This window comes from Limulus polyphemus, unplaced genomic scaffold (genome assembly GCF_000517525.1).
Source record: "Limulus polyphemus unplaced genomic scaffold, Limulus_polyphemus-2.1.2 Scaffold22, whole genome shotgun sequence".
Lineage (NCBI taxonomy): Eukaryota > Metazoa > Arthropoda > Merostomata > Xiphosura > Limulidae > Limulus > Limulus polyphemus.
The window spans coordinates 14,264-29,793 of NW_013665632.1; the positions used below are offsets into that span (position 1 = coordinate 14,264).

Here is a 15,530-nt window from a genome sequence, read left to right on the forward strand (position 1 = left end):
TCAAACCTTCTGATGCCTCTTTGAAGGGTGCTCATCTAAGTTTTTTCATTTGCACCTGAATTTCCACCATGTCAGTGTGTGATTCTAGCTACCATGTGCAGAGAAGTAAATGGATCATTTCAGGAGTTAACATTTTTCTTACCTGAAATTAGATTTTCAATAGTCTCTCTGCACACCTTCCCTATACTGGTGAACATTATTCTTGTTTCCTCTAAGAATAAAGTTAATTTCAAGAGCAAGTGCTTATGTTGCTCTCTTTTGGTGGAGGGTAACTGCCACATGATTATTACATCATGTATTAGTTGATTTGTGTCAAAAAACTTAATTTAGGTGAGAAATAGTTCAAGGCTAGTGGTGTACACAAAATCTCAACAGCAGGCATGAAAGAAATAGCTACTGTATGCATAGAAGTAAGTATTTGTTAGGAATACAGTTTTAGTTTAGGAAAATATTAATGCATAGCAAATCTAATATTGACACTGAAAGCATGACCTAAAGTTCTGGGGAAACAACAAACCTCTCTGGGTTGCCAAAGAAAGAAATTATAAGACATTGATGATCATCCTTTGCTAAAGAGTTGCATTATGCAACCAGTAAAATGAATGCTTTGCATAATCAACCATATTCAGATGTTATTGATGAGGAATGTGTTCACCTAATGAAGAAAGCACAACTACAGTATAACTTCCCAAGTAAAACTTATTTTGGAGAAAAAATTGTCTTTGATGTATGTAAAATAATGTAAATTGCATGCAAATGCTGATTAGATTTTGAACGTACATCAGTTTCTCTGATATCATGTATTTGATTATGCTCAACAGCAAACAGTAGTGTTATTAGTTTCACAAGACACTGGATCACAACACACATGAATTTACATGCTGATCTTAATGTCAAATATTTTCTTGGAAGTCATACTGGTAATGTAATAGGGAAAAAGATGGAAGATCTCAGAAACATATGGGAAATTAAAAGTAAAATATCTCCTAACAATAGATAATTGAGCACATGTTGTGAAATATTCTTACGACACTGGATTGCCAAGTGAACCTTGTGTTTTACCCTACATTATAACTTGCAATCAGTGAATGCTGTGGAATTCCAGTGAGCTGTAGTACATCTCATAGCAGTCAGTAGAAAGGTACACATTTCATCTACTTGTTTCTAGTGTCTTCAAAAGTAATTGGTGTAAATATGCCTCAAAGAACCTTAAAAGATGAAACTAACATACAATCATCTTGAAAGGCTTTTGGAACAAAACAGAGCAATATGAGTATGGTGCTGACATTACCAACCTTGACAATAATCAACAATTCCTAAAACATTGGCTTTATAGACTCTGTTATTTTCATAGTTATCTTAGCTGTGGCTATTATTCATCACTATCTGTCATGGATATCAAAACCTACTTTAAACTGGAAACACAATAAAGGCATTCTTGAGAGAAGGGCTTGAAATTAGATTTACTGGAATACAAAACAATCCTTGTTTTAAAGGAACAACTTTCAAAAACAGTGAAACAGAATTTGAAGGTCTGACATTACCAAATTCACATTCAAATGTGATTGAATGTAGAGACAGTGAAGGTGAATAGATGATTCCTCATCATGAGCACCATCATTTATTAAAAGTTTATGACAACAAACTCATTCTGGGTTTGCTATAGTAAAATACCTTCAGGCATTAATGATGTTGGTCAAACATGTCATTACAAAGAACTTGCTACCATCAGTGAAATTAATTTCTATTTTAATTTCTGCCAATTCCACAGCTACAGTTTAATCGATCATTGTGTTGGAAACTGAACAAAGATACATTTCCAATATCATCTCGGCACAAAGGTCTCTATCGGCCTTAAGCAGCATTGTGTATAATGAACACCTGTTCTCAGACACTGACAATATTTATGTGGTAAAGTATGTTTCCACAAATGCTGAATGGCTACCATTCTTGTATTACAACCTCAAACTCCTTAACATTAAGTACTGAACAGGGATATCCGAGTGAGAAAACCTAAAGAGAAAATGAACTAATTTTTATATTTGTGTATACAGACTTGTTATTTCCAATTTTTTTTTTCCTATTAATTTTGATTTTTATAACTGTAAAGAGTATTTTAGATTTTCTACTGACAAAATGTGGAGTTAAAAGTATCAGTCAAAAACATTGTATCCAAAAAAAACTTGCAACCTATTCTTAGAACAGATATTCAACTTCATTTCAACATATTTTTATCATAATTGCTACTATATTTATCTTTAGTTTAAGTGTCAACCTTAAGTTGTGATTGAATGTTCTACTTTATTATGCAAATATATTTGCTAATGAGAATACTTAGTTAAAAATTTCCTGTTTGGACATGTGTGAAAGCTACAAGAAAGCTTGATAGGAATGAATTTACCTATTTAACATAAATGTAATTTTTTATTATCAAATTAATAAATGGAATGTAAGTTTGGAAATACAAATTGGCATAAAGAAAACCACCAAAATTTTAAAATTTTACTTTTAATTTGTAGAAAAGAAGACCAAGTTTGTATACAACATCAGAAACTAAAATCATTACTGCTACGGATAAGAAGTTAAAGCACTATGCTACTTAGATCTGTAACACGTAAGGAGTAGTTGATGTTCCACTATTTTTATTTGCATTTAAACAATAGAATTTTCTGAAACAAGTTACAAAATTTTAATGTATAGATAATTGAAGGTAAAAGCAATGCTCCTATCAGTTGCTTTAAAACACAGGAGTTAGTTCACTGTTATTTGTCAATCAATGCACATACAGTACTGCTGGTTTGTGTTTAGCAATTCATACATTATACAGTCAACTGTACAGTGCAGATTAAGTTGTACTTCATATGATTTAAAGATTAATTAAATAAATATGCACAGGGTCAGTCAATTGGACCCACTCCCTATTGGAGAATCTATTTTGACTATAATTCTGAATTTATGAAGTGTATTGACACAAAACATCAGATGTGTTATGAAAGTATTTGTGTTCAAAATATGTCTGTGAATTGATGATGTTAGTCTGACTCAGACTCTTAAGTTTGAGTGTAAGGTGACATTTGTGTGAAGAATAGTAATACTTTTGTCCATCAAGCATTTTGCATAACCTCCAGAATCTCTGAAATGCATGTTTTTGGTGCTTTCGTTTTAATATCTCTAAATTTTATTAAATATTCCCCTACCATGAATTGTTGCTAAATCAGCAGTGTAGGGTAGAATGACTAGTTGATAACTCTGACATTAATTGCACAATAAGTGGAATTGTACTCTGTAAAAGGTCATGCCATGCACATTTTTACTCCACCCATGCACACAGGATCAAAATCATTATAGTTGTAAAATTTGTTGTTGTGTTTAATAGTAGGTTTGTTTAGACTTGTATTAGTTTGTTATTGACTTCCTTGTATTACTTAACTGCATGAATTGTAGATAAGGCATACCTTTCAGAAAGGGGAGTGTGCCAAAGTAATTTTATACATTCCATTTGACAACTATATGCAAATGGCTATATATATAGATAGATAGATAGATTAGGGATCTTTGTTACCCTGTTCATGTAAAGTTTAGGCTAGTTTTACTAATTTAAATTTTGTGCACAAAAGCTGTGTCTTACAAATGTGGTATGTTGCATATGAAAATGTTAGCTTGTAATTTATAATATAAATTATGCAAGTATTTCACTTTATCTTAATTTTGTCGGGTTAGAGTATAAATGTGTATTTTTGAAGTTGTATTTAAATCACTCTAAACAATTCCATAAAATTCAGAAACTAAAGGATGTGAACATATATCACATTTTATATTGCAGATTTTCTTCACTTGAAAATTTGGTTTGGTTTGTTTTGAATTTCGAGCAAAGCTACTAGAGACACTTGAAAAAGTATTTTATTTATTTATTCTATACTCCCAATTTTAGTGATTTTACTGTTGTTGTATTTTTTATTTAATTAAGTGATTATTTGTGTTTTTTCATACTTAACACAGTTGTATTTGCATGTCATTTTCAGATTAAAACTTAATATGCCAGCTCTACCTCCAAAGCAGCTTCTAAAACAAGGCTACGTTGGAGGCATTTACATGAAGACCTGCATCGCAGATCTTACAAAATGTTGGAACCCAACAGGAAAGAAAATCCTCACCTGAACAGGGTATTGGTTATTACTCAATTTATTGTACATGATAGTTTGATTTTTCTTTTTTTTTACATTGATCAGTTAAAAAAAGTGAGTGGCAATTCAGTCAAAAGAGTTTCATTCTCATCACTAGAAGACACTGGTTAAATGGTAAAATAACAAAATGTTAATAACTTAATTACAGTTAGTAATGCAATACTGGATTCCATCTACATGTATTGATATGATTCTGTACACTTGCAAAATTCAATGATCATTGTGATTTAACATTCTTTATAATTGTCACAGTATTTAGTGATATGAACATAAGTGATATCAGAAAGGATTTAATTGTATTTCCACAAAAAAATAAAAAATCTGTGCCATTTTATTATCTTTTAATAAATTGTATTTTGAATTGTTAGTAATTTCAAGTCTTTTTTTATACATGTATAACACATTTAGATGCTGAAATGAAAAATAAATATGAAATGGTGTGTATTCCGATCCAAATGCCAAATACCCTATGTCACTCCCTTGGGTGCTTGAAGGGTGCCATGTTTGGTTAAGATTGGCCAAAAGTGTGGGTGTGAAAAGTGGACATATAAATGACAAATCTGCTTTATAGATTAGTTCTATCTCTTCCCTCCCATACAGCTTTGAATATTTTAATTTTCTACACTTACAAAAATTATTTGTTATTGTTGATTTAGTGCATAAAATTAGAACTAATCTAAGTATCATAATCTTGTTAAACATTGTAAAATATCTTGAGTTTAATTGTTAATAGTTAGGGTACCTAGTTGACATATATTACTGCAACTTTACACATTGTGTAAAACAAGTCAACAATGCCCTTCACTGGTTGAATAGATATCTATTGTATGTTGTAAGAGTATGACTTGTTTATAAACGTTCTTATCAAAATAATTATTATATATGCAAAAATGGAATGTGCTTTAAAAAAGTTTGTTTTTCTATTTCTGTGGGTAGATCTATAAATTCATCTTTTATCAAATTTATCACCTGCTACCAAATCATTAAGTGGTATAGATGTAAGCAATGCAGTAAACTCGTATGTTTGAATTTTATCTGCTAATTATGTTTTATTTAAATTTTCTAGAGTTTTTAAGGCAGATTCATTATTTTTATTGTCCAGAAATCATGTCTACTATTTGCATTATGTTGTAATTTAACATATAACTGATTCAGTAATTTACTTAATAAAATTGTGTGTTGTTTTAGTATAGTACTTACTGAACTAGAAATAAAGTGAAATTTAATATATTTCTGTAATTTAGGAATCGCATATAGAATTTAAAAGTTTGAGTAGCATCTATCTCATCAGTTATAATTTCTGCATAGAAACATTTACAGATAAAGCCAAAATTGCAGTTGGCTTTATTGATAGGCAGAATAATATATTTCTCTTGTATTTTATGGATCTTAGCTTTAAGATAAAAATGTTAAATCTACTGGATATTTAGTTAAATTAATAAAAACTAATATTTCTTTAATTCTATTAATAACATAATATCTCCATTCTAAAAACAAATTTGGAGGATAATGTGTAGAATAATTAAGTTTCAAATCATAATCATCTACATTTTTCTTTATATAACTTGGGATGTCTACTTTTTTACATTTTGTAGCAATTGTATATTTAGCACCTTTTTCTATTATTTTCCTTAAAGAATTATCTTTAATTATATCCAAATTTCCAGTAATAATATGCTTATGAAAAGAAACTGCTAAATAATTTAAGTAGCAATCGCATGGTATATTCTTCACATTATTTATATCTAGACTATGTAAAACGTTTTTATAATTATATATAAGAGGTCCTATTGGAATTTCATATTTAATACTGATAATAGGTTTTAAATATTTTAAAGGAAAAAATATTATGTATAATGAAATCATGCAAAATTTTAGAAATTTTTAAATCATTGACAATTTTATGTCTAAAATTAATTACTATATATGATGATTTTCATATTGGTAATCCTTTGGTTATATCATTCAAATTATTTAGCTTAAGTCTAAATTTTAGCATCTAGCATTATTATATTGGAGCTGGAATGATAACTTCAAGGACAGTTTTGCTGTCCCCACCCCATGATGTATTGTATTCTATTATTTCTTGCTGCTTTTTATTGTCACTTATACTTTTTTTCTTTCCTTGTGAGCAACCACCTTTCTACATCTGGCAAAAAGTGGTAAAGATGTGTGTATGTTGAGCAACCACCTTTCTACATCTGGCAAAAAGTGGTAAAGATGTGTGTGTGTGTATAAAGAGCAACCACCTTTCTACATCTGGCAAAAAGTGGTAAAGATGTGTTTGTGTGTGTGTGTATGCATGCATGCATGCAAGTGTACTGATGTTGGAGTTAAAGTAAGTTTATAAGCTGTTATCTTGTTGATACTATGCCTCTATTATTCTTAATTGAAATTTGAGAATGTTTGATACTTCCGTTACTAAGATAAGTGTGTTTGGGACACAAGTTCAGTTAGCTGGTGAGTGTATTCTAGTTTGCTTTCAACTTGAATAGTTTATAATTCATTCCTAACAAACATTTAAAGCAGAATATTGACAAATAAAAGATACAATCTGCAGGTAGAGGTCATTATTTTATTTAAAAGTTACGCTGTAGTCCTGAAATAAAAAAGCTTGGGTCCATAAATATCGGCAGCTGCCAAAGATAGCCAGTTGGAGTTAAAATAATGTGAAGAATTGAGCTCCAAGACCTTCTAAAATGAATGATTACTTGATGCAGCACTGGTGGTGTGGGTGCTCAAGAAATATTGGCCCACCTGCATGTATCTCAATAGACTGTGGGCAATGTTCTGCTGCTCTAGCAATTAAACTGCTCATCACACAAGCATTGACAAGGATTACTTTCACACAATATTTCATAATTGTAAATATGTTTGATATAGAATACATTAATTTTTGTTTTCTACAGAAAATGTAAACCAGTTTAAAACAGTTTTATATTACAGGTATTCAAGAAGGAAGTCTACAATTCAGTAGTTTCTGTCCTATCCCCTTCCCCTAATTAAATTCTGTGATCGTTAACGTAAATCATATCACTGATAATATATATTTATGTTAAAGAGTGGGAGATAAGTATAATGAATAAAAGTGTTCTTTAATTAGTGTTTTTTGTTAGTATACCAAGAACTTTAGTTTTTGTGTACTTTGATGCAAATGAATAAATATTCTGAAGATTTTAAACTGTATGAAATAACTTGGCTTACAGCCTGTCATCACACATAAAATATTTGCTTGAGAATTAACCTTCAAGAAGGTGTGTGCAAATTTAATAGGTCTTGTAGCTTTGTTGTGGGAAAGCTACTTAACATTTTGTTTTTTTGGAAAGTTGCTCATAAACTTTAGATATTAAAGATGCAGAATACGAGATTTTGGAAGATATGTTCATCATAAAAGATTTTGTGTATCAAGTATTTGTGTGTTAAACAACCATAATACTGTAAATTTTTTAAAACTCTTTTGAAGTATTAATAAGTTGAATAAGTAATTTTATGCCTTTTACTGAATTTTTTTCAGATCCAATTAAGAAATAAGTCTTTACTGGGATAATGAAAATGCTGCGAAATGGCTTTCTTTGGGCTCTTTGCTTTCTGGCCATTTGGGGAATAGCACTTTTAGGATTGTTTCATCAGCCAGCAGTTCACCCACCATCAGATATGGCTTGGATGTGGGCACAAAAAGACTTGAGGAAGCTAGTTATTCCAAATAATAAAACACTATTACTTTCTCCGTCAGCTGGGTGTAATGATGTAGAAGGGAGGAAGCCATTTCTTGTCATCATTGTTTGTTCTGCTATTCCAAATTTTGTAGCTCGTCATACCATTAGAAACACATGGGGTCAGTTTGTCAAAATAAATAATAATGTTAAAATGTATTTTATGATTGGAAAAACTGATGATGTAAATTTGACTTCAAGAGTTCTAAAGGAAAGTGAACTTTATTCTGACATCATTCAAGAAGACTTCGTGGATTCGTATAATAATTTAACCATCAAGTCTGTTATGTTGTTGAAATGGGTGAACAACACTTGTCTCGATGCAAGCTATATTATGAAAACTGATGATGATATGTTTGTTAATATTTTCAATCTTATTAACTACCTTAAAAAGAAAGGTCACACAAAGTTACTCCTTGGGTGTCTTATCAGTGGTGCTGTGCCTGTGCGGGATAAGCACTCTAAGTGGTATATCCCCGACTCATTTTTTACTGCAAATGTTTATCCAGACTACCTTTCTGGCACTGGTTATGTGTTTTCTACAGACATTGTCCCCTCACTTTACCAAACTGCATTGGATATGCCTTTTTTCTATCTAGAAGATGTTTTCATAACGGGAATCTGTGCAAGTAAGTTGAAACTGTCTAGAGAAAATCATGATGGATTCAAGTTTTACAAAAGAAAGAACAATCCATGCATTTTTAGAAAAATAATCACAAGTCATAAAATGTCTGTAAAAGATCTCAGAAGTATGTGGTCTTCAATTCAAAATAAGACATATAAATGTTGATGAAGATGTTTTTGTATAAAATCCATATATAACCAGTGATTTTGCCAAATTGAAATAATATTAGGTGAAAGGTTAAATAATGAAAATAATGTTTAGTGGTGTTGGAATTAAGTTTACGTTGCAAGGCCTAAGGAAGCCATTATGGTTCCCATAACCCATCTACCCCTGTTTCAAAGTGTAGCTTGAAATAAAAATTAAAATAGAATGATTTTCTCTTCTCATCTTAACAAAAATTTTATTTATTGCCTTTTGCTAATCTTGGCAAACATAATTTATCAGACTTAGCTCTATTTATTATATTCCTTATTTCAAATTACCAATTGTAATGTTTTTTTGTATTATTTCCTATAACTCACCATCAATACAGGCACCTTTACATCAGTGCATTTTCACCTTGTAAATCGTAGTACAGTATTATTATTTTTTGTTTGTAATAAGTTAAGTACTAATTTTATATCCAACCTTTAGAAGTGGCAAACATTGTCATAACTTAGTTGTATTTTTGAAGGGGAAAAAAATTGTAGTTACAATTTATCCCCAACTGCATACCTTTACACTCACACCCTCCCCAAAGCCAAGTGTCTTTTTAATGTCATAAGTGTAGGCCTTTGTTACAAAACATATCCTCAACAATGTAATCAAATGCCAACATCTTTTTTATAGTTATCTTGGTACATAATAATTGTACAATAATGTTAAAAATGCTTTGACAAAGAAATACCACTAGGTTTAAAGACAGATGTTCAGAGTTCATTAACGTATTCTAATTATATTTAGTTTTTACATAGTGTACTAATTATTCATTTTCTGAATCTTACTGTTCTCTCTAGAAGCTTTCTAAAGAGCTTGAAACAGACCAAAAAGAACAGGGAGTCTGTGAGTAACATCCCTGTGGGGGTTGAAGGTGCAAAGGTCCAATATAGCAATACAAGTTAATGCCACCTAAAGCTGAAGGAACACAGTTGAAATAAATTTCTTTGTAGCTTCAGTAAATTATTTAGATTATTTTGACTTACCATCAAATAGAAATTCGACTGATACATCTCAATGCTTTATGCACAAACCAGTGAAATCATACTTATAGTTCTTTTGAATTGATAATGAGGATGAGAAAGGGGAGGAATGTAGTTCAGCTGTAAAAATCATCACAAATCATGAAAATTAATTATTTAGAAGGAAATGCTTTCTTTTTGTTGTTTGTGTTACTCTAAGCTACAAAATTTTAATAAACTCTTATCATTTAATTTTGTTTGTTTGTTTGTAATTAAGCACAAAGCTACACAATGGGCTATCTGTGCTCTGCCCACCACGGGTATCGAAACCCGGATTCTAGCGTTGTAAGTCCGCAGACATACCGCTGTGCCACTGGGGGGCCATTTAATTTTGTAAGAAGTTACTATTGTTTTCATCTTTAGTTTAGATGTACACTGTTTTGATTTATGGTAAGGTTACTACTATTAGTTCTTGTACTATAATTAAATTTTTTCTTTTTTATCATTGTTTGATATGTTTACAGATGTTTGCTGCCTCCTAACACATTTCTCACAAAGTTAAAAAACTTTCAGGTATTTAACCTTCAATAGGAAGCACTTACCCATGTTTTCAAATTTATGTTGAAGATAATAACTGAAAGTTATGCATTATAATGTTGTAACATATTCTTTTAAATCATTTGATGAAAATAAGGGCCAAATTTATCACAATTAATGATAACAAATTAGCGTGTTTCTTCTTTAACATTTGTACACTGTAAGTTGTAGGCACAAGTTTATAAATGGCTTTCAAATGAAATATGTTAACTGTATAATGACTAATGTAAAAATAAACTTTTTTATACATCTTCCCAGCTGACCATCAAGTAACTGAATATGACTGATAAGTAACACATATCCAAATACTTCACTGAAACTAAGTTTTGCTGAATAATTGGGACTATACCAACTGAAAACAAAACTGACTGTGATTTACTGATTCTTGTATCTATAATCTACTTTGAGCAAACTATTTCTTATCTAAGACAGCAGAAGAAAAAAAAAGCAAGTGAAAGATAAAGGTATTTTGTTAATGCTAAAGCTTAAACATGGAGAAAAAAATTAATACAGATGTACTTAACAGTGTCTGTTCCTTTTATGATAATGATAAGGATGTGCCAGATATAAAAATAAAGTTTTTCTTAGTGAAAGAAAATGGTGTAAAGAAACTGATTCACAACCACCTCATGTTTTGCAAATTATATGATGTTATGAAAACTTTCAACAGTATTGCCCTAATTTAAACAGGACTTTCAAAGTTTGTTCAGTCTAAAAAAACTAGTTTTATTAGTGGTAATGGTACACGTTATGTGTGTGTGTGTGTGTGTGTGTAAAATATATCAAATTAATTTTATTAATGTTAATTTTATGATCCTGGCTGCCCAGATGCTAAATTTCAGCAACTGGAAACCCTGAACCTTCACTCCTGTATTCATTTTCTTGCTCAGTTGTTTTACTGATAAACACAAAAAATGTATGAAGACAATAGCTAAACTATATATATATGTTGGTGTGTTCAAAGAAAATTAAGTAGATAAAGTTGTGAACAAAACAGTGAATATTCATGGCAGTTTTGAGACCATTAAAAATAACAAATTAATGAATTCTAGGATGACTTACTGGAAAATTTACTGATTCTATAGTTAAGGACAAACTACATTATTGAAAAACTATGAGCACACACACACACACACACACAGATGTATATATATATATATATATATATGGCAGTGTGTGTATCCTGAACCCATTTTAGCATAAAAGTATAACCTATATAAACTTTTTTTTTTTTGCCAAGCAACATGACAAAAGTCATTGTTTCATTGTTGGAGCACATTGTTACCAAAACACACTGGCTTTTCTATGTTAGAAGTTGTTATATAAGGAACCATTTCATTTCTATGTGGTTTTTTGCAGGTTTGCCTCGTTAAAAAGATGCATGCACATGCGTGTATGTCAGTGATTTCTATTTGTAATATAAGGAACCATTTTGTTTCTATGTGGCTTTTTGCTGGTTTGCCTCATTAGAAAGATACATGCACATGTGTGTCTGTCAGTGATTTCTATTTGTAATATAAGTAACCACTTCTTTTCTATGTGGTTTTTTGCTAGCTTGCTTCATAAAAAGATGCACATGGATAATTATTAATACCCAGGTGCACATCCTTAGGGTCCATTTAAGTATGGGTGCAAAATTTCAACTTTCTAAGTTCTTTCATCTTGAAGCTATGGCAGTCACACAGACATGCACGCGTGTGCATGAGTTTACACATGCAATTGCATATCTGTCTGTGATTTCTATTTGTAATATCAGGAACCACTACTTTTCTATATTTACCCCTGACCATATTTCCACCTATGTATATGTAATTTATCGCACAACTGTACTATCAAAACTATGTGAGCAAATGTAATTTCTGATTATGTGAAACGTGTGGTTCATTTTCTGTTTGCTAATAGATTGAGCTCCTCTGTGGTTCACATTCAAGTTTATCAAGCAAACTGAGACCACCCCTTCGGGTGAACTTGGTTCAGTTTGTTTGTCAGTTGAACTTTATCATTCACACTTTCCTCCAAACAAAACCATACTGACTCTGAAAAAAAGCCCCAGTGTGAACAGACCTTGAGTTATTCAAAACATGGTTAGCTACATATATTGTATATTTTTTTTCTGTATTTAAAATGAGAGTTGGGAAGAATCAAATATCATTTCGGAAGTTGTGGTCTGACTTCAGTTTTAACCCTTATACTAACAAAACTGATAAACAGACAGGACTTACAACAATCTTTGAATTGACACTGTAATGCATTATGTGATTATAATGGAAAAAAAGAAAGAGAATTTCAGTAAGAACTAATCTTGCCTAGTTAATTAAATGTTCAATTTCTACTTTTTTATCACTTCCGTATTATTTTACCCATGTACCTGGAGTCTTATCCAAAGCAGTTTCACATTAGTATCAACTTGCATGCCAATTTTCTTTAAAACCAGGGGAGGCAGTGTTTTATTAGTAGTTTAATTTGACATTCAATCACTATTTGTTTTGTTTTTTTATAAGTAAAGAAAAAGAAATGATTTATTTTGCTGGAAACAAAAGAACTTTTGGCTTGTGTTTACTTTGATGTTTCAAGTATTATGGAAATAAACCTAATTTTTATTCATATTTTAAATTAATTTGACAGTGTTTATGCAATTATCAAAAAACCATATGAAGGTGAAAAATTTTTTTTTTACTAAACTATATATTTGTGGCAGTGTTATGGGAACCATATGAATTTTGTTTCTAGGCCTGGTTATTTTAGTTATGTTGAGGCATCAAAATAAATACTTGGAGCACATTGTGATGTTATGGAACAAGATAATGAAATAAACCCTTTTAAGTAGCTAGAATATTGCATATAACTATTGGTTTAAGTAGATTTTGGTTTTAAGCTATAATAGTTTGAACTATAGTAAATAATAAGTAAAGTTTTATTATTAATGAATCTCATTTGTATTTTATAAACAAGTACCTTTCTGGATTAGATCAGGCCATTGTGAAAGTTTGAGAGATAAGATCTTTAATTTTTTTTTTTTTAATCATGTGATAGCGGCAGTTTACTTCTATTTGTGGGAGGAATATTTTTGTTGTGTGTGGTGTCTTAAGATACAAAATTGGTTTTTTTAATCATGTGATAGCGGCAGTTTACTTCTATTTGTGGAAGGAATATTTTTGTTGTGTGTGATGTCTGAAGTATTTAGAAGTAAAAACTAATGAAAATTTCAAAAGTAAACTTTACTTGGATTTCAGTAGAAAAGATTAACCTGAATAAGAGGAAATATCAAGAAAATACATTTCAGTTTCAAATGGTTAAGAAACCTCTATAAATATATGAATTTTAAATTAAAACCTTTCACAGGTTCTCATAGCAAGAATATAAGTTAGTATCCTTTCCCACTTGTTCATAAAGAAAAGTTGTAAAAGCAGCTTTTCACATGTTCTTGTAGTAAGAAACAGTGATCCTTTAGGCTTTCTTTGTTGTTCTTAAGAAGATAAAGTTAGTAACTTTACACTGATTTTTGGGAAAGGGGTTAACTTGTAGCCTTTATTTGCTTTTCCCACAAAAAGGCTGCAATATGGTAGCTCTCTCTCTCTTTTTGTTTGTTTCTTCTAGAAAAAAACGGTGCAAGTTATTAACTATTATTCTGCTTCACTTAGACTGAAGGTGCAGTACAATAGTACTGTAGTTTTCCTCTGGTTCTCATAAGACAAAATATAAACTAGATTTCTTAGCTCTGTGAATAATATTGCAAGTAAGCTGTGTATTTCACTTTTTTCTAGGAGAAGACTATACATAGTCTCTCACAGTTTTCCATGCAAGTAATTTTCTTCAACCTGCACTTGGGAAGAATTTACACATTACTAGTTTTTTCTCTAAAACTGTAAACAAGTTTCCCCCTTTTTTGTAGTTACTTTTTTTGTTTTTATTATGAAAAAGCTTCAAGTTAATACCCTTTTCCAACTCTTGTGGGATAAAGTTGTGAATTCTTGAATTATTCTAGCAGAATGTTGTAAGAAGTTCTATTTATGATGAAACTGCCGGTCTTTGTCTATCTTAGAAAGGTCTTAAAGGCATATGTGTATGTCTCTCTATATATTCTCCTAATTCTATGACATTTTATGGAGATCTGTTTGAAATAGATGAGCACAAATTCCTTGAGCAATTCAAACACTTCTTTTTAGATTTTGGCTTTCTTGGTAGAGAAAAATCTATTGCAAGATAAGCAGTTCAATATTACTGATCTCTAGAAGAGTGAAACTGAAAAAAGGTCCACATTTGTGAGTTAAAGCTAAGTATATTCTTTTTAAATAAGAACAATGTTACTAAGTATGCATTACAATGTGTAATTCAAAAAATTAAGGTTGCTGAAGAATATCACATGAAGTATGAAAATTTGTTTGCTATATTAACTATAAGTGTAAATGAGGCACCTGTTCAGAAAAATGTTAATATAAAAAAATGGAAAAGTAGAAGGTTGTTTTTAGAAACAAAAAAGAATATTTTTGTAAAGGTATTTATTTATTGGACTTCACTTATTTATAAACTGTAATGTGAACTATGTTTTCAAGTGCTTAAAAAATACACAGTTTATATATATTAATCATTGTCTATTCATTCAAGGCTGCTTAGAAAATCTAAACATGTTGATTTATTTTTCAGAACTATTTGATACTTGCATGATAAACATAGAAAAAAAATTAAGGTAATGCCTCTAAGACAAATGAATCAATTGCAAAACTGTATTAAACTAACTAGTAAAATATATAAGGCAGAAATGGTATAAAGTCAGTTATTTCTGTTTAATAATTACATTGATATCTCATGTGTTCCTTCCTTACTTGTATTTCTTGTTTGAAGATTGTTTTTAAATAAAGAGTTGTTTGAGCTCATGCACTTTTCCATGCTTCACTATCTTTCCATCAGAAACTGTACACAACTGGTTATAATTATCTACTCATTCTTTAGCCTTACTATAGATGAAATCTTAAAGCATGGATTTTTATGAGGAAAAGTATTGTATAGTAATTTCAATATATTTAAACTTATTCTAACCCTTTTTAGATTTTCGATAGTAGATTTAGGCTTAGTGTTCATGATGAGGAAACACACACACACACACACACACACACACACACACACACACACAGGCTGACAACAACCTATTTAAAACTTTGGCAGATCTTGGAACAATAATACTGAATAACATTTTGAGAACATGGAATCTTTTACAAGGTTAATAGTAATTTACTGGATGATCCAAGTAGGATCA

General features: G+C 30.5%; 1 protein-coding gene across 4 annotated transcripts in view; it reads left to right on the top strand.

Annotated features, from left to right (window-relative positions):
* LOC106458401 (beta-1,3-galactosyltransferase 1-like) overlaps positions 1 to 15,150 on the top strand; it is a 27,636-nt gene extending 12,486 nt beyond the window's left edge. For all 4 annotated transcript variants that reach the window (XM_022384690.1, XM_022384682.1, XM_022384696.1 and 1 more), the window contains exons 2-3: positions 4,023 to 4,163; positions 7,699 to 15,150. In XM_022384690.1, the coding sequence (XP_022240398.1) occupies positions 7,731 to 8,687 (957 nt within the window). In that variant the 5' untranslated portion in view covers positions 4,023 to 4,163; positions 7,699 to 7,730 and the 3' untranslated portion in view covers positions 8,688 to 15,150. The remainder of the gene's footprint in view (positions 1 to 4,022; positions 4,164 to 7,698) is intronic.
* The last annotated feature ends 380 nt before the right edge of the window (positions 15,151 to 15,530 follow it).